The sequence below is a fragment of the Myotis brandtii genome, unplaced genomic scaffold (genome assembly GCF_000412655.1).
Source record: "Myotis brandtii unplaced genomic scaffold, ASM41265v1 scaffold151, whole genome shotgun sequence".
NCBI classification, from domain to species: domain Eukaryota; kingdom Metazoa; phylum Chordata; class Mammalia; order Chiroptera; family Vespertilionidae; genus Myotis; species Myotis brandtii.
Genome location: NW_005355461.1, coordinates 240,640 through 264,256, shown reverse-complemented (window position 1 = coordinate 264,256; position 23,617 = coordinate 240,640). Strand labels below are relative to the sequence as shown.

Below are 23,617 nucleotides of genomic sequence, written 5' to 3'. Positions count from 1 at the left end.
GTGTTTTCCTTCCAAATAAATTGAAAAACCCTTACCATATTCTGCAACCTCGAATAATTGATAATATGTCTGCTCCTATTGGGAGGAAGAAAAAAAAAGAAAATATATGAGTTCTTATTTGATTGTTTTGCTTGCTTACTTACCTCACAAAAAGAATTTGGGAGAATTTAATGCACTTATAATGATTTAATGAAGAAAACAGTTTATTTTCATTTGCAGAAGTTTATTTTTAGTCATCTACACATGAAGTCTGTGGGATTTTATGAGTTTTTCTTGCCAATTCACTAACATAAAAAATTGACCTGACTCTAAGTATAATTTACTGTAGATCATTTAAACAAACTGCTTCATCTGACTTCTCTCATTTGTGAAATGAGGCAAGGACAATATGCCAAACTAACAGGAAAGGACTTCAAATTGGTTTTGGAGATCATTATTTTAAAAAATGGAGAAAATTAAATTACACATAATTCAAATACTTATAAATAATCAAGGATACAAAATCATTGTGGACCAACATCCTCTACCTTCCCAATTACTGAAATTATTTTCTAGTGTATCCCTTAAATCAATACATTCTACCTGATTTTAATAGATATTGTTAATTATTTCCTTTTCCACAAAAGAAAAAAAAATGTGGCCTATCTCTTTCCTAACTCTTCATATTTCTATCTGTCCATTCTAAATCATAGGTAACACATTAAATAGAACTACTTCAAAATAGTTAAGTAATTCCATTAATAAAATCGGTATTCTAATTCTGATTCCCTAAGTTATCAAATAAAATACAGAGATGCAACTATAAAAAAATTAGCTTTTTAAAACATCATCCTTGGTTAATCTAAAGCAACTGTACACATTTCTTTTTAATCCTAAAAGAAGGATATAGTTCATTTCAAAGTATGAAACAAATGTAACTACTTATACACTAACAAAATATTTGTCTATAAACATTTTCAAGACTTCTTCCTTGTTTCCTTAATGGTCTCTCTTTCTGATCCTGAAATGCTGGCCCTTCCCATCCTAAGCTCAATGTTCTTCCCACTCTCCAGATCCTTAATGAGCTCATCAACTCTTACGGTTTTAACTGCCATCTCTATATGACCCCTACATAGTTATGTCTAGCCCAGACCTCAACCCAGAGATTCTCACTCAATTCCACCTTCTAGACATCCCCACCTGAATGGCCTACAGAATATCCTGGACTTCTTTATCTGGATTTAGCCTCCAATGGGCACCCTTCCTTGATTGCCTCTCCCCATGTTGTTAGATGGACCTTCTCTCCCATAATTTCATTTTACTTAACACAATGTATTATCTTTATCTGCTTTGTGTCCATCTCCTGTAATAGAATACGAAGCCATTAAAGGCACAGCACCTAATTCAGCATGCCTTCAATGCCTGTTGGATTGAATGCATGTGTAAATGAATGAACAAATTGGTTCCTGTCCCCACACTGGTTTTTACAGTGTTCATCAGATTAGTTAGTATACAGTATCCCCTGCAAGAAATTAAAATAACCTTATCACGAGCAGAATCAGACTACCCTGAAGAGGCATGGCCATCTGTCAAATGACCCATAGAATAACCTCAACTCCTGCCCTGCATTTGGAAGGAATAAGGATGCCAAGGAGTGAAAGAAGCCAGCCATCGTAGAAAACTGAAGAAAAGGCAGAAGGAACGTGCTTCTTTTCAATGTCATTTTTAATTGTTCCAATAAATCAAAAAATCATTTTGTAACTGAGTGCTGACAGTGTGCTTTGTCCCAGGCAAGGTTTTCCCAGGCTGTTTATAAGTGGTGAAATGCAATTCAAAAAAATAAATTATTTGGCTGTCCAAAGGGCTTGAGAGGCAGAACTGGATTTTGTAATTTTCAACATATCGTCTATTAGGCAACCAGGCCATACCAATTTTCACAAGTTTAGTTACTTTTATAAAATATTTTTACAAAACATATCATCAAAAATGGTAGAAAGTTACTAAAAGATTTAAATTAATAATAATTCAGAGAATAAGTAGCAATGTATGCCACTTATAACCACAAAAAGCCTGATACTGAGAAGTTTCATTAGTCCAGAACAGGGATTTGCAAGCTCTTTCTATAAAGGACCAGACGGTAAATATTTTAGGCTTTGCAAGTGAAGGGGTTCAGAACAGCCCTCCCCAAGGTGTGCCACTTTGGCATGAGAATTATTTTGAGCTAAAGGCAATTGAGACCCCGCGGGCTCATGAGAAACTTTTACCTCTCCCTTAAAGAATTTAAATTTGGGGCCATAATAAGAGTTATTACCAGAAATAGCTTTCTATGATTGATCCATAGGGCAGGGAAAACTTCTAGTTACTGAACATTGGCTCTTCTTAGCATCCAGCAAATGACCTTCCTCACCTCCGTAGCCCCAAAGTACTTTACCTCTTAGCTCAGAGGTCACAGGCACCTCATTTTAATTTTCTGTCTCTGGACTTCTCATGTGTGTGGGGTTCCCATAGGTACATATGTAATTCAATTTTATTATTTTTTCTTGTTAATCTGCCTCATGTCAACTTGATTATTAGACCAACTGGAAGAACTTAGAAGTATAGAAGGAAGTTCTTCCTCCCCCCATAAGCTATATGGTTGCTGTCGCAACTACTGTTCTTTGCCATTGGAGTGCAAAAGCAACCAGAGACAATGGGTACACAAATGAGACTGTCCGTATTCCAATAAAAGTTTATTTACAAAAACAGGTACTAGGCTGAATTTGGCCTATAGGCCAGGGTCAGCAAACCCTGACCTAAAAAGTAAAATTTAGTCCAGACAGCATGGCTCAGTGGTTGAGCATCGACCTATGAACCAAGAGGGCACATGCCTAGGTTGTGGGCTCAATCCCTGGTGGGGGAGAGGGGGGAAGGGGGTCGCAAGAGGCAGTCGATCAATGATTCTCTCTCATCATTCATGTTTCCATCTCTCCCTCTCCCTTCCTCTCTGAAATCAATAAATATATATATTTTTTTAATTGATTTTGGAAAGTAAAATTTATTTCCAAATTGTTCTATGTCAATTCTAACTGAACTAAATTAAATTTGACTAACCGTGACTAAAAACATGCAGCAAAACCAACCCGAGGCCTTTAGAAGGAAGTGTGAGTTTCACTTACTGAACAATTTTCCTTCAGTTTTAAAGAAACAATCTGCTTCAAAATGAGTTTTATGTTTACTCTAGCTCATCAAATCCAGCTTGTGCTCATTCACTCTGCCAACAGCTGGAGAGAGAGGCTGACCTGAAGGCATAAATACTTGGGCAGCATGTCTTTTAAGCAAACACCTTTCCAGGAGAGAGAATATGTAACTCATCAATGTCTTCTGAGTTCTTTCCCCAATATGGTCACTGTTCCATGGGGAAAGCGCTCCCTTAGAAAACCAGCTCTTGGAACAGACTGAAGGTTGCCAGATGGGAGGGGGTTTGGGGGTAGGGTGAAAGGTGAAGGGACTGAAAAGTACAGATTGGTAGTTACAAAATAGTCATGGGGATGTAAAGGACAGCATGGGGAATACAGTCAATAATATTGTAATAACTATGCAGGATGCCAGGTGGGTACTAGAATTAACCCGGGGGGTCACTTTGTAAATTATATAAATGTCTACGACTATGCTGCATACCTAAAACGAATATAAAATAATACTGATTGTCAACTATAATTAAAAAATAAAATTCTAAAAAAGCATTAAAAATAAAAAATAAATAATATATTAAAATCTTCAACAATAAGAGAAAAAAAGAAAACCTGCTCTTCGGCACATGTATTCACTTTCCATGTGTGGTAGATGTAAGCCTATTCCAATTAGATTTTCTAAACAACTTCTAAAGCAGGAATGGAAAAGAAGAACCAGGCGGTGCTCTCAGTAATCTCTGAAATTTCTTTGTCTCTTTATCCCTAAGTCAATAGTGGATTGTGAGAGTGTATGTATGGAAACCAATCAGATGAAGGGGGAAAGAGAGAAGACACACAGTTTTTACCATCCTCCCAAGAAATATGCTCTGACTAGAGTACAAATTAGAGATGTGAATTACATCTATTCCAGTTACAGAATCTCCCTTCTCTAACCATGAAGCCATCCAACTTGAGAGGGTTTCTATTTTTAACAAACTTAAAGAAATACGGCACACTTTGTGACCATTAAAATAGATGTTTTTTTAAATGCAGGGAAGCTTCTTTCAACTCTTGCTTCTGGAGTTAAGAAAAAAAAAATGCCAGAAATAGAACTGAGGTGCAGGATGGATGATTTCTGTTTACATTATTTAGAATCATTTCAATTTCCCAAAGTCTGCTTTAGCATTAATCTCCACTGTCTAGGTTTATTTTTATTTAAAGATGAACAAAGGTACTGAATTTTTTACATCCACACATAACAGGATGTTAAAATAGAAGTATTTCAGACTCAGTGTTGGCTTTGTCCCCCAAGACAACAGATGGCAAGAATATCTACATTCCAAAGTGAGGTAAGACTAGCATGCAGGACTTGTGAAGGAGGTTTTCAAACACTAGTTTTGCACCTCTCAGCCAAAAGCACCAAGATTAAAATAAATTAGAAAGGAATTTTAGGAGAAAGCTTTTGATGGGGTAGGAGTCACACACACCCCACTCCCAGGGATTAGGTGGACATTGCTCTTACGCCTTCAATCATAGGACAGCCCAGAGAGCTGGATGCATGTCCCTTGAGCATCCTCAAGTTGTCAGTGGGCAGGCATTGTTCATGCCTGAACAACCTCAAGAGCAAATCCTGCTACTGACCAGCTGCAGGGGCAGCTGAGCTACGGGAGCGCTGAGTGGGGTGGTCTGCGCATGCTGACTTTCAAAGAGCAAAGAAAGTATGAGCATTTCTCCCCAACTAGACAGGCAAAAAAAGAGAGAGCCAGCAGGGGGCTGCCTTCTCTCATAATCAAAACCAGTCTCTCTCAGGGTAAGGCAACCTCAGGAGATGGAAGCTGGAGGTGAAGTGTAGATGCCCAGAAGCTGAAGGTGGAGCTATGAGCTGCCAGTTGAAGGTGACAGATTCAAAAACATCAAAGACACTTTGAGTGAGAGACCTCCCAGCAACGGAGTGGTGCTCCAAAGAACCCACAATAGAGTTCTAAAAAGGAAAGGTGTTAGTTTTAAATGCCTGCAGGCCTTGCGAGGCAGTATCATGTTGAACTATATCAATTTGCCATTTCTGTAGGACAAATATTGGCAAATTCATATGACTCATTCTTAAAAATTCTTACTTATAGACCAAGTAAGAATTTTTACCCCTCACCTGTCCTCCCTCCACCCAATTCAATCCTGGGCGGGTCGCAACTTAGCCCAGGGAGTCGGGAACAAGCAGCCAGACCAGTGAAGACCCAATCTGAGAGAAGGAGGCACTCAATTTGATTGACTGGACATATTAGGTACTGAATGTAGACTGGTTTGTGTGGGCATGTAATAAAAAACGGCAGGGTCATTTATTCCCAAAGAAGAACCAGAGAAAAATGGTGGGATTTGCCCTACATTTCATTCAAGGATTAGAGTAGAATTGCTCCCAAATAAACGAACTAAATGAGCAAAGAATAATGTGGTATTTTATTGAACCTGTTGAGTAATATACGTTCCACCTCACAGTCACACAGAAATAATGAAGTACACCAAACTGGGTAGCCATTCATGTTAAGGCTAGAGATACAGAGTCACCTTTGTTAAAAGAAAAACTGAAGCATATTAAAAAATTTTACAAGTTTACTTAAGCAAAAATCCGTTGGAATCAGGCAGTGCCAAACTAGAAGTGGTTAGGAGCACTAACCCAGCAAACTCAGAGAGACTTTTATAGAGAAAATACGGAAGCAAAGTAAGGAAATTATTGATTGGCTATCCCTTACAGCCTAGTTAGCTGTTTGTAATTGGTTGTCTTTTGCATTTTGATATCATTAGCTTGAGGCATTTATTTGCTTACTTCAGCCACCACAGCATCAGTCTAATGGCCTCCTTGTGTAATTAATTTAACACCTTTTACTCCTCCTCCTTTCTCTCCAATCACAATCCAATCAGTCACTAAACCTAATGATTCTTCCTTTAAAGTGTCTCTTGAATTCATCCATTCCTCTTTGGTTTTTGCTGCTCCCCTACAGCAGTCCCCTGTTACCCTCAGACTGTACTATTCTAATCCAACATAAAAGGTAGTCATACATTTGTTAAACAAGGATACTAATCTCCTGGTTGTCTCTCTGACTTCAGTTCCTCTTCCTTTAATCACCCCACATGCTATAATCTTCTTAAATTCCTACTTTAACCATGTAATACTATTGCCTAAAACTTCCTACAAAAATCAATAAGACAACAAATATTGGTGACTTCTTTTGTTTGGGTGTTTATCATAAGTCTGTCATTCTTCTTTTTGGATAATGTTTGGGTGTTTTTACACTGAGCATGCCTTATTTTTATAATCAGAGGAAAACAATAAAATAAAAGTGTAAATTTTGTATCTTTTATAATTCAAGAAGCTCATTCATGCACATTTTTGTTTTCTTTGTCCTCTAATATGAAATTTATAACATTGAAACTCAAAGCACAGTAAAAGTTTTGGAGCCCCCTACTGCCTATAAAATGAAATCTAAAACTTCAGTCTGATATCCAATACCCTACAGAGCTTGACTCAGAAACTCTTCTTTCTGGTGGATTCCTCCTCTCTACAAGGCCTCCACCCAGGCGAGTGCCTGCTCCCAACGCCACAGCTCTGTCACTAAGCTTTGAGCCTCATTTCACCTCCTCCCACCCCCACCCCCATGGTCCCCATTCAAGTGCTACAGTGTCTTCTACCTCCATTTAGTCAAAGCATGGCATTTTAAAGGTATGAAGAGGCTGACAAGTTCTCTGATCCAAGTCCCTTATTTTACAGCTGGGGAAATTGAGATCCAGGGCTGAAATGATTTGTCCATAGTCCCTCAACTAAAGCACAGACACTGGGTCTTGTAACTCCCAATCTAATGCTCTTTGCATTTATTACACGAAGCTTTCCCTAACTGTGAGCTTGTTAAAAGTAGGATCTGTGTCTTATTATCTTCAGATGTTTGCTGACTGGTGTTTCTTTCCACTTGACATACGATAGTTCCCATTTTTAGCTTCATTCAGATTCCTACTAATATTTTCATGCTTAACCCTAATACTTACAGAATAGTCATCATATAATACCCTATTTTATTTTTACCATAAGATTAGCAAAGAATTTTAAAATTAACAAGAAATCACAATGAAAATATCATCTAGTAAAAGTGTCAGTAGATGTGTATTGACCAACTTGGAGAAAGGGTAGATGTGCAAAATGACTGAAAATGTTTGTTGATATTTACATTGTCATTTCCTTTCCTCTTTAGAATATAAACATCTGTCACTTTAACTGCAGTTGGAACATAATTCTCTAGAAATTTCAACCCAAAGTGAACATCAGGATCAACTGTGGTAGGTGCAATAAGTGGAGATGCTCAGTTCCCACCGCAGAGCTACTGAATCAGAATTAACAGGGATGAAACCCAAATAAAACACATGCATTCATTCATCCATCCCTTCAACAGGGAATTATTGCATCTACATGCAGGCATTGTACTAGGTGATGGGGATACACTTTCCTGTCTTGGAGCTTTTGATCTAGTGGAAAGGAAGATATTTGTCAAATAACCACACACATAAATATATAAATAGAAATAAAATAATAATGAAATGAATTAATGTGAATTAAACTCATGGGGAATTATGAAATCTGAAGATGAGGCTGGAAAGGTAGACTCAGATGAGGCAGGACCTGGTGTGGGCCCTAGTAAAACTGGATCTTTTCCTGAGGGCAATGGAAAGCCATTGGAGAGTTTTGGGGTTTTGTTTTTATTTTGTTTCTTTATTGATTTTTAGAGAAAGAGGAAGGAGAGGGAGAGAGAAAGAGAAACACTGATGTGAGAGCAAAACATCGATTGGCTGACTCCTGCATGCCGCCTACTGAGGATCAAGCCTGCAACCTGGGTATGTGCCTTGACTGGGAATCAAACCAGCAACCTTTTGGTGCACAGGATGATGCCCAACCAACTGAATCATAATGGCCAGGGCGGGCTTTTGGAGAGTTTTAAGCTGAGGAATACTGTGATCCAATTTTAATGTTTAAATTACTTTTGCTGCTGTGTAGAGAAATTGCAAAGGGAAAGAGTAACTTAAGGAAGATCCATTAAGAGATATTGCAAATATCTCGGGAAAATATGATGGTGGCTTAGACAAAAAAGTTAGAGTTGGCAAATTTCATGGTATGTGTATCTTGCCACAATTTTTTTAAAAGGAAAATAATTACACTGATCGATAAGTGCTGCAGAAGAGGTGTGTACCATGACCCATGGAAGAACAGAAAACGAAGTACTGACCTCTGCCAGCTGACACTCTGAGAAATAAAATTCTACAACCGATTCCCCCCTCCTTCCTCACTGCACATGGAAGGAAGAACCTGAGGTGTTTCCCAAGAAAAGCAGTCTTTTAGGCGGAGGCTAACAAAAGTGTTCTGGAAGCCACATCCACATTCCGGAGAGGATGCCACTGTTCTCTGACCTGTCACAATTTGCTCCATGCTTTCTGTTAGGCTGTCATCGCGAGCCAGGAGGGCTGACCAGATGCTACGTGTCGAGTGCTTCAAGGACAAGCACTGTCCAAACAAAGATGTGCTCTTCTGCAAAGGACAACTGGCTCCAGACAAGCCTGACAGCAGAAGCAACCTGACCCAGGCAGCAGCCGGGCAGCAAGGCCGGAACGATAAGGAGCATTCTGAAAGGCCAAAAAAAGTCTTGACGGCTGGCACCCCAGCCCAACCTTTCCACAGCTAACTCAAGTGGACATGACTGTCATACACAAAGGAACCACCTAAATGAGACCGCTTCTGAATTACATCATAATGTGACACCCACCATGTGTAATTCAGGCTCCCAAAGAGGGCTCTCAAGCCTAGGAGCTATGGAGTTTTCTACCTTCTATTTCTTGTCCCCCATCCCCAGCACTGGCTCCAGGGTGAGATAAGGACTGAGAAACTGTAGTCCATTACAGCTAGATGAGACCACAAGATTATCTTTAGAGTTCAGTGGTTCCCAAGCTGGCTATGTGCCTGACTCACCAGAGAAGCTGTTATAGAAATTCAGATTATCCCCCAAGAACTGATTGAGTAAGTCTAGAGTGTCAGGGGGCTTCATGGAGCTACTCATCTAGAGAGGTAAAGTAGCTTGGAGTTTCACCTTAAGAGTAGCTAGGGAGTCCAATGAATAAATCAGGACCTGCCCCCAGTTCTGTACCTTTTCCACTACCCAGCACTGCCTCTCAGCGGAATAGAGGGAAATTAAGATGCCTGGCTGTGGGCACATATTCAGTACTCATCAAAATGGGGTCCAGAAAACAAACAGAGGGCTGGGCTGGTGTGGCCAGATCCCTCCCTGTTGCCAACAACATTAGCCTGTCTTTTAAAGAACCTCTAAAATTGCCTTCTAATAATCTGGAATACACTTTTTAAAATCAGAGATGCAAGAACATTTGCAACTAAATCTGGTACATACCTATAAGGGAATATTATTCAGTCTTAAAAAGGAAGGAAATTCTGACATACGCTACAATATGAATGAACCTTGATGATTTTATGCGAAGTGAAATGAGTCAGTCACAAAGAAGCAAATACTGTTTGATTCCACTATATTAGGTACTTAGACTAGTCAAAATCATAGCGACAGAAAGTTGAATGGTAGTTGCCAGAGGCTGGGGGCAGGAGAAATGGGCAGTTATTGTTTAATGGGTACAGAGTTTCAGTTTTGCAAGACAAAAGAGTTCTGGAGATGGTTGGTGGTGATGGTTGCACAAGAATACGAATGTATTTAATATCACTGAACTGTACGCTTAAAAATAGTTAAGAGAATAAAGCTTATGTGTATTTTACCATAATTTTAAAATTTGGGGGGACAAACATTTGCAACTATTTGGAAGAACCAAGGATACCAGTCAAGAAATAGATACCCCCCCCAAAAAAAGATAGATTGATGTGTCTATCTATCCCTCTCCCTTCCTCTCTCTGAAATCAATTTTAAAAAATGTTGTAAAGAAAGAGCTGGGAGAGGTAGAAGAACAAGTACAATCCCTAAAGCAGCGAAGAACTATTCACATTCAATGCAGGTATGCAAATTAAGTATATGCATAAGTAGCACCCCAAAAAAGTCAGTGTTCTCATTAAATTTTACTAATTTTAAGAGGGCTTAAAAATAATATAAAGAGTTGCTCTGCAATTTAATTAAACTAGCATCTTTAAAAAATACATGTCTATTATATAAAGAACTTACTATGTTCTACCATCAGAGACTACATAATAAAGGAAATTTTTTTAAAAAGAATAAAAGCCTGAAAATTTTACTAGCTGAAATAATTATTCATCATTACAAATCCTAACGGTGAAAAGGAATACTTGAAGGTCAAAAGCAATTTAAGTAATCTAGAAAGGTTATCAGTAAATGAAATGACTCATTCATCCTTACTGTGTAAATGTTACATTGTAGAAATGCCAACCTAAGAATGCCACTCTGATTATCTGCATAATCACTACAAATCAAAGCTCTGACAAGTCCTGTATTTTTTAATAAACTGTCCTTCAGTAGTAATAGTAGGATCATTCCATATTTTGTCCGGAAACAAAATGTGATTTCAAAACACTCATCTGAAAGTAAGTATTTTCCCCTCCCTGAGATTAATACTAAGAATTGTCACTGCCTTAGGAAAACAAAAAGAAAGAGGCTATAATGTTGTACTGCTTAAATAATAAAAATAGTTCCACCATTATTAATGGCTAAAAGAAAAGAAGTTCAATAATAAGCAATATACAGTGCTTTAATGCTGTGCAGAAACCAAGAGAAGATAAAAACCAGAGACAAAGGCTAAGTTGGGTTTTGCTTCGCATAACATTTCTTTGATTATACTGACCCCTGGTGGCTCTTGAAGACCTTTTTTTTCTTTTTTAATAAAGGGCTTATTTTTTCTTAGTTGTATGCACTAATATTAAACCTGGCGGAGAAATCCTTTCACAATGTATACAAATCACACTGTACATCTTAAATATCCTACAGTCTTATTTTTCAATTATACCTCAGAAGTTGGAGGGGATGGGGGGATATTATATCACCAATAATGAGTACTTGATCTACATGCTGTCTTCAAAAGAATAAGGATGATTATAGAATGTGGAAAAGAGAAAATTATATTTAGTTCAAGACATATGACTACTCCAAAGCTTTCGTATATTCATTTAATAAATATTGATTTCTATGTTCAAAGCACTAGGTCCCAGGGGTACAGGGATAAACAAGCCCCCAAAGACTATAATCTGTAATGTACCATCAATTCAAAGTGACCTGAATGAACCAAGACAAGCACAGAGTGCTATGGAAATGTCTAGAGAGGTTCATTCATTTTACGATGACTGGAGGGCAAAATCAAGTTGCGTGAAAAACAGTGTTCCAGGGAACAGCACAGAAAGGCTCTGAGATAAGACAGACTGGTAAGTCTAAGAAACGTAAGGGATATGTGTCTAACGCATGGAGTTCAAGGATAAAGGTAGCACTTAACTGAAGAGGAAGGCTAAAGAGGTGGGCAAAGGCCAAATTTTGCGAATGTTTTTAATTGTTTTAGTACCTAAATTTTCTTTTTTTTCCCCGCCTACCTAAGCCATATGATAGGTCAAGTCCACAAACCAGAAATCCTATACATCTTCCCACCTACAATCTCATATCTTCTAGAAGTCTTTCTCCACTATTTTATCCTCTTCTCTCCTCTGGTACTTATTCTGTTCACCATTCACTGAACAAATTAATCTCTCAGAGGCCACCACTTACCTGAGACTTCCTGCCTGGTCATTGTGCTGGGTGCTTTCCGAATGGACCAGTGATGGACACCTGACCCAGGGAAGCCCATCTACCCATGAAGATGCTTGCTTGTAAGGCTTTAAGGACAGTGGGTATTTAGCTGAGCCAATGTGACCGTGAAAGATTTGGACCAGAGAACACCTTAAGGGTTGTCAGAAGTGTTTGAAGAAAATGGAGCAGACCATAAGAGACAGGGAATCCTGGTCCCAAAAACACTGGTGCTCATCCTTACAATAAATCCTCTTTATCTCAAGGTGGTCTCAATGAGACTCCATCCTAGGAGGCACAGGATGGACCTCGCTAACTCAGCACCTTACCATTCTACTGCCTTCCGTTTCTCTGTCACCACGGTGTCATATAACTTTCATCATATTATTCTTCTCACCATAGGAATGGTCTTTGAAAACAGAGATCACATGTTTAGCTTCCTTGTATTCATCACAGCACTATAAGCCCTCAACACATATTGGATGGATGGATGGATGGATGGATGGATGGATGGATGGATGGAGGATGAACACACAAAAACGAATTCCAAAAGACTTTATAGTGAAATCAAAAAGTGGGAACTGAGAATAAAACCTAACTCCTTAAACTCACAATATGCTTCCTAATCCTCGAACCCCATCATTCTCCATACACTCCAAACCTCTCCCAAATCCCAGACACATGAGGCTCTCTGCCTCTACATAAATCCTCTCTCCTAAGTCTCACAAATGTCTGCTCTTCCTCCTTCTCTACAAGTTCAGTTGTCTACTCCCCCAGGGTCCATCACCCCTGCTCCAGGTGTCCATAACTCCTTGTACCTGCCTCCACACATTCTCATTTCCCATCTGTCTCCCTTTCCTGGTACAACCTCTCCACAAGCCCAGCGTGCTCTTCATCTTTATGCAGATGCTCAAAAAACAGGTGCTAAGGTGACAAGTTCTGTTTTTAGGATGTGGTTCCAGAAAATGTTAACCAAAAGAAAAAACTGTTTACTTTTTTATGTATTAAGTACTTGGTACTTTTATCTTACCTCAGGTCTAATGCTAATGAATGCTTATTCTTTCTAATACAGTGGTTCTCAATGGAGGAGGGGAGGGCATTCTCCCCCAGGACACATTTGGTGGAGTCTGGAGACATTTTTGATTGTCACAACTTGGAGAGAGGGGAGACCACCACTGGCATCTAGTGGTTAGAGCCCAGAGATACTGTTAAATGTCCTCCAATGCACAGGACAGCGCCCACAACAAAGAATTTTTATCCCAAATGTCAATAGTGAGAAGCCCTGTTCCAACAGAAGGTCTTATTCACAAATTTATGTTAATAAATTCCAAAGGGAAAAAAATGAGGAAACATTCAATGGATCTTCAAACATCACACGGTGATGCACAGGAGAACACCTGAAGCACAGATGGTATTCTAATGCCCCTGCCTGGTTAGATCCCAGAGCTACAGGAGTGAGCAGCAAATAAAGGAAGCAGGTGGAAGAGTTGGGGGGAAAGGAGGACCAGGGAACAGAAGATTGATGTGGCTGTTTAAAGTCATTGTGTTTTATGGAAGCATGGAACAGAGTGCAGAATCTCGGAGGGAAGGCGGGGAGGGTAGGTGGGTGGGAAATAATCAACCAAAGGCCTTGTATGCATATATGCATAATCCATGGACACAGAGGCTAGGGTGGAAAAGGTCTGGGGCGGGGGGGGGGCATATGTAATACTTTCAACAACAAAAATTTAAAATAATAATAAAGCCCAGCCGCGTGTAGCTCAGCAGTTGAGCGTCGACCCAGGAACCAAGAGGTCGCCGGTTTGATTCCTGGTCAGGGTATATGCCCAGGTTGCAGGCTCGATCCCCAGTGGGGGCGTGCAGGAGGCAGCCAATCAATGATTCTCTCTCATCATTGATGTTTCTATCTCTCTTTCCCTCTCCCTTCCTGACATCAATAAAAATATATTTTTTTAAAAAAGAAAATAAATAGCTATATTTTTTAAAAAATAAAGTAAAATTAAAAATAAAGTCACTGTGTTTTAAAACAAAAAAAAATAGGAGTCATCATTCTGAGACATAAAATTTGCTAAATAATACCTATGTACTCATTACTTAGGTTTAAAATACTCAATATATGCAATAAATAAGTAAAATGAACATCATTTAATCAGTTTTATACTAAAAGGTGAAATGTTTTAACCTTGAAACATTATAGAAAAAGACAACAATGATTAAAACTCATACATTATAATTAAGTTAACCCATTTAAAAACATAGTAAATTAAAAACAAACCACTTAAATTGTCTGGATGTTCAGATTAATGTTTTTCTGTTCATTAAGTAAATGACTTTGGATATATTGCCCCACCTGACCTATTTAAATCAGTTTAATGCTCCCCCTAATAATATATTTATACTCACATTCACTTGAACTTGAATGGACCATTCACCAAGTATTGGATGGGAAGATAATTGAAAAGTTTTGGAAATGACTCCAAAGTCACTTTTTTCTGACAACCACTGTTGGATCAAATTTGACTTGGGGTCCTACAATGAAAACCATACATGTTAACTATATAAAAGCTGCCTGTGTACATACATACACTATCTACTTATGAACAATCCCATCAGCATTGATGTATTGTTTGTTCCAAAATATGGCACAGATATCATTTTTGAAAAAGATGTCAGCTCTATACCACTAAATAAGACAAATCAAAGTTTCTTCTTTGTTTATATTCTCCTGAGAATATCTTGATTCTTCTCACCCTTTTAATTCCAGGCATCATGTTTCTTCTACATGAAACACTACAACATGTACATCAGCAAACCTGTGTTGTTATTGTTGTTGTTGTTTAAAAAGATTCCACTGTACAGATAACAATATGCTTATGTTAACCGAAAGAAAAAACTGCCCCTTTCCCCCCTCTCCCCCCATGTATTAAACGCCCACTATGTGTCAGACACTCTACCTGATCATTACCATTCATACACCATTCAATCACTAAAATTCTCCTTCGGGGTAGGATTATCTAAAAATATAGTTGAGAATCAGGGCAGGGGATGGAAGCAAGTGGGAAAAAATATATATAGTTGAGAAAACTGATGCCTAGAGATGTTAGGTAAGTACTCAACTATAAGCGATTAGCATGGTCCAATATTACAGCACTATTACATGGTGGAATTCATGATTCAAGCCCATTGTCTTTTAATTCAATAATAGAATAACCAAGGGGATGTATGAAAAACACTTGCTTTATTCCTATATTCTCCCAGACAACAATCCCCTCTCACACCATTCATCTAGCCAAAGCAGCAGTTAACCCTGATTCCTCTGACATTCCCAGCCCTGTCATCTCTGTCTCTTTGCTGTCTCCCTAACTTGTCTGCTTTTCATCCCCCATACAGCCACCAGGTTCTCATTTTCTATTGCAAATAATCTCTCTCTTCCATTACATCTTCCCCACTACTAACTGTGTTATCCCAGAACACAAATCTGAGACTGAGGCTAAGTGGCAGAAATAGTCGGCACAATTCCTGGCATATAATCAGCAGTGAATAAACAGTGGCTATCATTCTCTTAGACCACTGGGTAACTATTAAGTGGCAGAAATAGTCGGCACAATTCCTGGCATATACTCAGCAGTGAATAAACAGTGACTATGATCATTCTCTTAGACCACTAGGTAACTACAGCTTTTGTTTACCTACAGAATGAGTTCTACGCTGCTTTGCAGAGTATACGAGGCTTAGTAAACTGACCCCCTTTCCATTTCTAGACTCATCTTCCTCCAAGCCTACAGATTTGTTTGCATTTTACCCCAAAAGCTCATGCATCTAGGTCTCTACAATTGCTGCATGGGATGCCCTCCCTTCCTTGTCCAACAAGTGAAATAAGCTCACGTCTTGCCTCCAACAGGCAGAGATGACCACCTCCTGGAAAGCCCCTAGGAAACCTGGAGTTTCTCTCTCTTGAATACATATTACTCTTTAAAGTATTCAATAGTCATCTGGAGGGGTGGGGGGGTTGGTGTTTTGTTTGTTCCAAACTAGACTGTAAACTCCTGAGAGCAGGGATCAAACATTTTCCCTTATTCTTATTCCCTGTCCTTTGATCTGAGGCACTGGGTTGGTCGAGATATTAGAAGCCAGAAGAAATCTCTCTCCCCAAGTGAGGGAGAAGGTGAAAGTCAGGAGCAAGCACAATGCTGAGAACTGAGTAGCCAGAAACTAATTGTTAAAACCAAAGACCAAAAGCCCGTCAAGAATAAGCAGGTCACCGTCCTTGGCCAACTCGTGGGGCGGGCATTGTGACCAGCAGCTGGCTCTCCTCTGCCTGCCCCAGCATGATGCATGGGAGGACCACGGAGTTAAAGGCTCAAAAAAAAGGAAGAAACACAAATAGCTAATAAATATGTGCTGTCTAATAATTCTAAAAAATGCAACTGAAAACAATGCGATACCATTTTTCTTCTGTCAGACTGAAAAAGATAAACAAGCAATAACGATAACTCCCAGTGCTCTTGAAAGCGTAGGGAAAGGAGTGTACGTTCTCTGCTGATGTGTCACTTTGGTGAGGCTGCACATTTCTCCCAGGTGGTGTCATGGCCCTACGAACCAAGGAAGTCCGAACTGAAGTCTTTGATGACTTTGCACATGGAGGATCTGGAAGGTTGGGAGTGAATGAGATAATCCCTCTGGTTTCTCAAGCCTGTGTTGGACCTACCCCTGTCACCAACAGGAAGACATAGAGAATGCAGAAACACCAGTAGTCTTTGCACAGCACATCGGGATTTCAACAGGCCATGCATGGTGGCATCACAGCAAAACCCACCATTTGCAAGGGGTCACTTCCTGCTGGGACCCACACAGCCAGTGCCCCATGTCACAGCTAGAACAGCTGCATGAGGAGAAGCTGGAAACGCCGCCCCTCATGCCCTGTAAGTAACGTCTGGATGGCTCTGGCTCTCCGTCAGCTGCTCCCACAGCACAGTGCCAGCTGCCTGTGCCAGGCTATCTTGAGCAGTGCACTCCCTGGCTGAAATATGTACCCGCAGGGAGTATTTCTGCCACTCCCTGGAGTCCTGGAATATGCACACACTGACTGTCCAGCATGTGGAATTAAAGAAGTCAAATCACTTAAACAAGGTGCCCTCACCTGGCCAGGAATGAGATTCTGGTTTAACCACTGCTGCTCCAGGCCAGAATGTCACGGCACAGTGAGGATGTGTCCCCATGCCAACACCTCTTCCCACATAAGGTCATCCACCTGTGCCAGGAGGAACAACTCCTTCAAGAACGGAGGTCAAGGTAGAAGCCAGCTGTGCCAGCTTCCACCACAGTGTCCAAGGCACTTACTGCAATAGGATTAGGCCAGATTGGCTGGAAGAGGGCAAAATTAGGGCAGAATTGGACATGCTTTTCCCGCTGCTGAAAGGCCTCTAAAACCCCTTTCGTTCCTGAAAAGATCTGTTACTGGATCAGAAAAAAATGAATAAGACCCAGTGATTTAAAAAAACAACAACACTGACCTTTCTGTGACATGCAATATAGCTACATCCTATGGTCAGTCATTCTTGGCTGAGCAAGATGGGCCACAAAAAGTCAGCCGGGAGAGAGAACCAAGATGGTGGTGTAAGCAAATGCCTGTACTCACTGCCTCCCACAACCACATCAAAATTACAACTAAAATACAGAACAACCATCATCCAGAACCACTGGAAAGCTGGCTGAGTAGAAGTACTACAACTAGAGAAGTAAAGAAGAAAGCACACTGAGACTGGTAGAAGGTGCAGAATGGGCTGGTCCGGCACCCAGGTGTGCCACTTTTTTAATCAGGAGGAAGATCACCAGGTGTGCCAGGAGGAGCAAGGGGTCTCAGCCCCACACTAGATGCCCAGCCCAGGATCCCAGAGCTGGGAAAAAGAAGTCACTACAGGCAGTAAGAGCTACGGGCTGTAAAAACCAGTGCAGATTGGGGCTGAGTGACACACAGGCTGCTGGAGACCCAGCTGCTCCTCTTAAAAGGCCAGCACCACAAACTGAAGTTACAAGCTCCAGCTTCCTCTGAGTTCCAGTGTCGGTCAAGGCTCTGGGGGACCCAGACACATATGAGGAGAAACCGGACTGTCTGGCATTGGGGCAGGAACTCGGGGGTGGCTTTCTTCCAGACAGAGGTGCTCGCAGAAGTCATGTTCCCATGCTGGGACCACCCTACTGCAGGGCTGACTGGCAGTCATTTCTGTTTGCCCTGGTGATTCCCTGAGACCCCACCCCACCCAATTTACAACCCCAACCAAGCTGTGGGCAATGGCTTTTGCATATGAATGGCCTGTCCTTTCTCAGGCTAAAAATCTGTCAAACAAGCTGCAGCTGGGTCAAGGATCCCCAAAACTATCAATAAAAGGCCCAAGACCCGGCACCAGCACCAGCCTGCCTTGCTTCACAGCTGGGTCTTGTCTGGGCACTTTCAAACCAAATACAAAGAGGACGAATCTGCAGATCTCTCTGTAGCTCCTGTTGGGTGGCCCTAGGCAATGGCTGACTTTGCACCTCCCTGGAGACCCAAGAGCCAGTGTACCCAGTGGTCAATGTGAGACCATACCAGATTACAATTCTACACATCCATAAGCAACACTCTCAAGGGGCAGACTCAGTGAGCACCAAAGCCCCACTGAAGCAAGTCCTGCTCCATAAGGGTGTCTCCTGCACAGCAGCTCTCCCACTGTAGTCGCAGCTGGTCCTCTCAGCCAATTGGCCTTGAGGTCAATTCCTCCCAGTAACACCAACAACAATCAAGGCTCAACTACAACAAGACTGTGCACACAGCCCACAAAGGGATGCACCAAGAGTGTCCACCTCAGGTAATTAGGGAGGCTGAGCCACTTGGCCCTATAGGACACCTAGCACACAAAGCCACTCTATCAACACAGGGAAGCAGCCAAAATGCGGAGACAAAGAAACATGTCACAAATGAAAGAAATGAAGGAGAGCAAACTACTGGATATAGAGTTCAAAACCATGGTTATAAGGTTACTCAAGAATCTTCTCGAAACCTCCGAGAAATTTAGTGAGACCCTCAAGGATTTGAAAAAGGACCAATTAGAAATTAAGCATACACTGACTGAAATAAAGAATAATATACAAAGATCCAACAGCAGACTAGAGGATCCCAAGAATCAAGTCAAAGATTTGAAATACAAAGAAGAAAAAACACCCAACCAGAAGAGCAAAAAGAAAAAAGAATCCAAAAATATGAAGATAGTGCAAGGATCCTCTGGGACAACTTCAAGCATACCAACATCCAAATTATGGGGGTGCCAGAAGAAGAGAGAGAGCAAGATATTAAAAACCTATTTGAAGAAATAATGACAGAAAACTTGCCCTACCCGATGAGAGAAATAGACTTAAAAGTCCAGGAAGCACAGAGAACCCCAAACAAGAGGAACCCAAAAGAGGACCACACCAAGACACATCATAATTAAAATGTCAAGAGCAAAAGACAGAGAGAGAATCTTAGAAGCAGCAAGAAAAAAGTTGTTAGTTACCTGCAAGGGAGTGCCCATACGACTGTCAGCTGATTTCTCAACAGAAACTATGCAGGCAGAAGGGACTAGCAAACATTCAAAAAAGTGATGAATAGCAAGAACCTACAACCAAGATTACTCAGCAAAGCTATCATTTAGAATTGAAGGTCAGATAAACAGCTTCACAGACAAGAAAAAGCTAAAAAAGTTCATTACCACCAAACCAGTATTATATGAAATGCTGAAGGGTATTCTTTAGGAAGAGGAAGAAGAAAAAGGGTATTCTTTAGGAAGAGGAAGAAGAAAAAGTAAAGGTAAAAAAAAAATATGAACAACAAAATGGCAACAAGTACATATCTATCAACAATTGAATCTAAAAATCAAGTGAATAAAAAAATCTGATTAACAGAATATACTGGTGAATAGAATAGAATCAGGGGCATGGAAATGGAACAGACTGGAAGGGGAGGTGGGAGGTGTGAGAAGAGATTAGACAAAGATCTTATATGCATGTATGCATTACCTATGGACACAGACAATAGAGTGGTGACGCCCTGGGGCGGGATGGGAATCTGGTGAAGGGGAGCTGTGGGGGGAAAAAAGAGGGAACTCTGTAATAATCTCAACAATAATGATTAATTTATTTTAAAAAAAAGTCAGCCAGTAGCCATCAGATGCACTTCTCTATTTAGCCTGCAGGTGGTGCTGTGTAAGGGGAATACAACTGTCCAAGTCAGGGGCTCTTGTTAAATTAAGTCCCACTTTTTTCTGGGAAATTTTTCCAAGAAACCAACTCAACTATTCCTCACTGAACGACGTAGAAAGCATCACTGTCTGTTGAAGCCCAGCCCAAATGACTGTTTTCAGATGGAGGAGTACAGGGTGTGGGCATCCGCATCAATGCTATTACCTGGCCTCTGCCAGTTACAAGGAAGGAGGCAGTAGACTTGAGCTCCTGTCTCAGCCTCACTGCCTGGATGCAGAGAGCAGAGGATAGCCACCTCCCCTTCCCTGTTCCCAAATACTTTGCGTTCCAGGTGGAATTTTAGTCTAAACTCCACTCCCCCGGGGCCAAGAGGGCCACACATGAGCCAAGCCAGTAGGATCCCTCAGGACCAGAGGCAGCAAGAGGAAGGTCTCTCTAAGTGCTTCTGGAAAAGCTGAATGTGGCAGGCGAAGTTCAAAATTAGAGATAAGAGCAGAAAGAATCTGCAAATCAAAGGTTTCAAAGGCAGGTGCTAGAGCAGAATAGAGAGGCAAAATTATGAAAATGCACCAAGCAGCTGTCCAGAATGAGCAGGGTTAGCTCTGGTTAATGGCTCAAAGGTTAATGGCACTTTATTCAATGCTGACTTAGGGTAGAAGGAGGCAAATTGGATGTAAGCAGCCAAAGACAAGCAGGCATTTACTTCTACCCATAGTTTCTGGCATAAAGTAAGTTCTCAGTATATGTGGATAAATGATAAAGGATGGTATGAATGGAATCCATAAAGCCCTGCTCAGAGAGTCATGTGAATTTAGAAATGCTATTCACTATGACAACCTACTTTATAGACACTCCAATACACAGCAGGGGCAGAAATACACAGAGCCACCAGCTCTGAAGTAATCCTAGTTTAATCCAGTAAGTATGCATTGAGCACCATGCCAACCAACATGGTATTTACTACAAACACACCGTGGCTCCAAGTCTTGTGTACATGTCTGTTTGTTTGATTTTTGTTTGTTCAATTAATAACAATTAAACTAAAAATAGGAAGACACTGAACTAAAAGCCTGACTTTACCTCCCATTCTGTTATTCATTAGAACATTGAGAGTAACCAATGTCCCGGACTGAACGGATTCCTGGGACCAGGGACTTTTAGTTTTAAAATGAAGAGAATCCCAGACAAATTGGGACTGGAAGTTGGTTGCCTTATTTCCATGTTACGATTTAATGTCTAGCATTCTCCTCGGCTTAAATGTAGAAACCACATCCAGCTGGGTCTCAACTGTCTTCAACTTGGTTCTCACAGGAAAGCACTCAGTCTGCTAACCACGCTGCCTCCAGATGATCGGAGTGTTCAAGCAGCAAGGCCCAGTGACTCCCTGCCAAAGGAGGCTCCCACAATAATAACAGCTGACGTTTAGTGAGCATGTACTATGTGCCAGGCACAGTTCTAAAGCCTTTACTTGAATTATCTCACAAAAAGCTTCTGAGATATTATTATACATTTTACAGATAAGGAAACTGAGGGTCAGAGAGCTTAATTAATTTCCTCAAGATCCCACAACCAGAGCTATTCTTAGAGCGGATCCTTTTCAGATTTACGTCATATCACATTATGCCTCTCCTCAGAATTCTCGGGCGCTTGGGACCTCAGGGGACAGACCCTCTAACGCAGGGGTTCTTAGCCTGGGAAAGGGGGATGGGGAAAAAAATCCTTTTTGGGGGAGACCAAGATGGCGGCATAGGTAAACACCGGAGACTGCTGCCGCAAACAACCACTTCAAAAATACAACTAAAAGACGGAACGGACATCACCCAGAACCACAGGAAGGCTGGCTGAGGAGAGACTCTTCAACTAGAAGGAAAAATAACAGCACACCGAGGCTCAGAGGAGGCGCAGTGTGGAAAATACTCAGGTGCGGAGGTGCGCGCGCAAAGCGGGCTGGTGGCTGAGAGCGCGGTTGTCGTTTTCGGTCAGGGGGGAGTCTCAGACTCTGAGCTCCAGATACGGGCGAATCGCTGGGGACTCGGACTCAAACGGGAGAAGCGGGAGTGTCTGGCATCAGTTGGAAGGCAGCTTTCCCTCCGAGGTTTGCAGCGGTTCCTGGGGTTCTGAGAAGCAGAGCCTCTGGGAACGGGACTGAGAGGGGCCATAACCGCTCCCTCCGCCCGCCCTGTTGAGCCCGCCCCGCCCAAGCCCTGCGCAGAGCCATTTGCCAGATCGCCTCAGGCAAAGGCTAGATTAGCACCTCCCCAGAGGACAGAAGTTTTCCGCGGCAGACACAGCTGATTCACACAGCCAGTCGGCCTGGTGGTCAAATCCCTCTAGTATTAACTACAACAATCAAGGCTCAACTAGAACAAGACTGCGCACAAAGACCACTAGGGGGTGCACCAAGAAAGCATAAAAAATGCGGAGACAAAAAAACATGACAGAAATGGAGGATATAGAGCTAAAAATCGCAATTTTGAGGGCTTGCAAAAATGTGCTAGAAGCTGTCAATAAACTTGAGGAGAGAGTCACGAAAACTAATGAGACCCTCGATGCTATGATAAAGAACCAACTAGAAATTAAGCATACACGGACTGAAATAAAGAATATTATACAGACACCCAATAGCAGACCAGAGGAGCGCAAGAATCAAGTCAAAGATTTGAAATGCGAAGAAGCAAAAAACACCCAACCGGAAAAGCAAAATGAAAAAAGAATCCGAAAATATGAAGATAGTGTAAGGAGCCTCTGGGACAGCTTCAAGCGTACAAACATCAGAATAATTGGGGTGCCAGAAGATGAGAGACAGCAAGATATTGAAAACCTATTTGAAGAAATAATGGCAGAAAACTTCCCCCACCTGGTGAAAGAAATGGACTTACAGGTCCAAGAAGCGCAGAGAACCCCAAACAAAAGGAATCCAAAGAGGACCACACCAAGACATATCATAATTAAAATGCCAAGAGCAAAAGACAAAGAGAGAATCTTAAAAGCAGCAAGAGAAAGAGACTCAATTACCTACAAGGGAATACCCATACGACTGTCAGCTGATTTCTCAACAGAAACTTTGCAGGCCAGAAGGGAGTGGCAAGAAATATTCAAAGTGATGAATGCCAAGAACCTACAACCAAGATTACTTTATCCAGCAAAGCTATCATTCAGAATTGAAGGTCAGATAAAGAGCTTCACAGATAAGGAAAAGCTAAAGGAGTTCATCACCACCAAACCAGTATTATATGAAATGCTGAAAGGTATCCTTTAAGAGGAGGAAGAAGAAAAAGGTAAAGATACAAATTGTGAACAACAAACATGCATCTATCAACAAGTGAATCTAAGAATCAAGTGAATAAATAATCTGATGTACAGAATGAACTGGTGATTATAATGAATCAGGGACATAGAAAGGGAATGGACTGACTATTCTTGGGGGGGAAAGGGGAATGGGAGATGCGGGAAGAGACTGGACAAAAATCGTGCACCTATGGATGAGGACAGTGGGTGGGGAGTGAGGGCGGA

The 23,617-nt window shown here is 41.1% G+C and overlaps 1 protein-coding gene across 2 annotated transcripts in view; it reads right to left on the bottom strand.

The window, feature by feature from the left end:
• The window catches only part of CD109 (CD109 molecule), a 158,222-nt gene that overhangs the window by 66,430 nt on the left and 68,175 nt on the right, over positions 1 to 23,617 (bottom strand). For both annotated transcript variants that reach the window (XM_014535778.1, XM_014535779.1), the window contains 2 exons: positions 14,294 to 14,419; positions 36 to 75 (listed from right to left, as the gene is read on the bottom strand). In XM_014535778.1, coding sequence (XP_014391264.1) covers positions 36 to 75; positions 14,294 to 14,419 — 166 coding nt within the window. The remainder of the gene's footprint in view (positions 1 to 35; positions 76 to 14,293; positions 14,420 to 23,617) is intronic.